We start from the raw sequence: 2,170 nt of genomic DNA, 5'->3' as shown, positions 1-2,170 counted from the left end.
AGTTTAGCTTTGATGATGCATAAATGGTACAGTTCTCTGTAGGGCCCACATTAGACTTTTCCACCATCTTACACCCTCAAAAACGAGGGTACATTTTGAGGGTACAACCTCAAATGAGGCTCCTTACCTTCCTGACCAATGAAGTTATGTTTTTACTATGCTTACATCTGTTGGTAAAGCTAGAGGAGACGGATTAGATTCTGTTTTGTCAATCTGAATGAGATTTGAGCCATTATTGACAGAACATCTGCTTCCTGTTTCAGACACATGACACCTTACAATAGTGATGGTGAGAGTGGGATAGAATTAATTGTTAACAAACTTCTGAATGGAGAACCTTAAGGTCTAAAGGTTGCACATCTGCCAGAAAGCACCAAGTTTGATTTTCAGCTTCCAGCTGGAGTTCATAGATCTGGGTCCCAATTCACTCACGGTAAGTTATGCATAACTTCCATTGACTTCAAAGGGAATTATTTGAGCCACTTAGTGGAAAAGCAGGGCTCATTACGGTGGAAATATAGTAAAGTGCACCTCGTCTTGATTGAGGACATTTGTCATAGTTACTGTAAACTGGCCTTTTGTCTTTAATCATAAATCTCACTGTTAATGCTCTGATAGGATGATAAAATTATTCTTCATTAATGCAAATGTTTGAGGGTGTCACTTTCCAAAGTGCTTATCCTTGGTTTAATTTTGTTTCTGTTGAAGTCAACGAGAGTTCTACCATTGACTTAGCAGACCAGCCCACAGTGCTTTGGAAAGTCCCACTTTAATTAACTGAATTACCGTAGCAAGTTTTTCAATGTATTCATCTGGGGCTCCCAAAGATGCAAGTCCAATTTCCTGTAACAATAAATCATTATTCTTCCATCTGTTTATTGCAAACATCCTTCCTACCATGCTGCATTTAATTTCTCGTTTTAACTATTACCAACATCTACTACCACACAAAATGTGTTTATAACACTTTCCCATATTGTTCCACCATTTTTTTAGTAGAAATCCTATGAAAATTAACAAAGGGTATTATCAAAGTGTTAGCCTAGTGGCAGGAGCCACTTGCAAGGACCAGAAGTGCCAAGGACAAACCCCGATGCTCCAGGAGAGAGACCTGGGGACCCTGGCCCCAAAAACTTACCTGAGAGGCAGGCCAGATCAGCGGCCAGGTCACACGAGCCAGCACTGCACTAGCTTTTCAATCAGCTCTCAATCAAGTTCAGCCATGACCGGCTGATGATATCAGCCACAGCCACCGCCGCAGGGGATTTAAAAACACCGGCAGAAGCCGGCAAGTGGGAGAGAGGAAGGAAACAAGAAGCTGAGCTCACTGGGGTGCAACCTGGCTAAGCAGTAATTGTAAACGACCCTGCCCCACAGAGAATAGGTGAAGGCAGTGCCTGGGAGCCAGACAAAGCTCATCAACCCCAGGCTCCACAAGAGTGAATTTGGGGTCAGCCACCAACCCCAGCACATGGGCAGGGTTTATTCAACCCTGAGCCTGCAGAGGGCATTGCGGATACAAGCCCTGCACTGGGGTCAAGCAAAGTGTGGACCCGGAGTGAGGAGCAGGCTGCAACCATGACCCTGCACTGTGAGCAAAGGCCAAAGAGGCTGGAGTCCATCAGCTGGAGAAAAGAAGTCGGGAGCACAGGCTGGCACAGCAGCATGACAACTCTGATGGTTGGCGAGTGGATGGGGTGTAGGGGAGATGGAGCCACAGGACCAACCATGACGAGGCAGTGAGAATGCCCGTCTCCGGGCCTGGGCTTGGAACACCACTGAACCCCTCCTTTTAAGTTAAAAGTCCATCAAGTCATGGCAGGAGAGTTGGGGAGCCCCGTCCCAGGGAGTAGAGAGATACTCACAAGAGAGATACTCACAGCACCTACTGAGGTTATGACAGTTAGTCACATTGTCTGACCCCTTGGACCTGGAACAAAGGCCACTAAAGTAAAAAGTTTGTGCTGTAGTTGTGATTGTCCGGAAGATGTGCACTAGGCAAAAATTTCTATAGGTCATGTATTTAATTAAACTAGCTGTATGGTAGGAAATGATTTAGGCAAGTTTTTGGGTATCACAATACTGAGGAAGGGTACATCTGCTATGTTTAAATCAATAAGCTATGGGTTTAAAGCACCGTAAGCTTTTGATAAATTATTCAAATTATCCA

At 44.7% G+C, this 2,170-nt stretch overlaps 1 protein-coding gene across 1 annotated transcript in view; it reads right to left on the bottom strand.

Moving 5' to 3' along the window:
* Positions 1 to 2,170, bottom strand: part of PAH (phenylalanine hydroxylase) — a 92,219-nt gene that overhangs the window by 8,742 nt on the left and 81,307 nt on the right. Inside the window, exon 9 of the mRNA XM_019515360.1 lies at positions 787 to 843. Coding sequence (XP_019370905.1) covers positions 787 to 843 — 57 coding nt within the window. The remainder of the gene's footprint in view (positions 1 to 786; positions 844 to 2,170) is intronic.

This window comes from Gavialis gangeticus, unplaced genomic scaffold (assembly GCF_001723915.1).
Source record: "Gavialis gangeticus isolate Ggan-Ray unplaced genomic scaffold, GavGan_comp1, whole genome shotgun sequence".
Classification (NCBI taxonomy): domain Eukaryota; kingdom Metazoa; phylum Chordata; order Crocodylia; family Gavialidae; genus Gavialis; species Gavialis gangeticus.
This window is presented reverse-complemented; position numbering and strand designations above follow the sequence as displayed.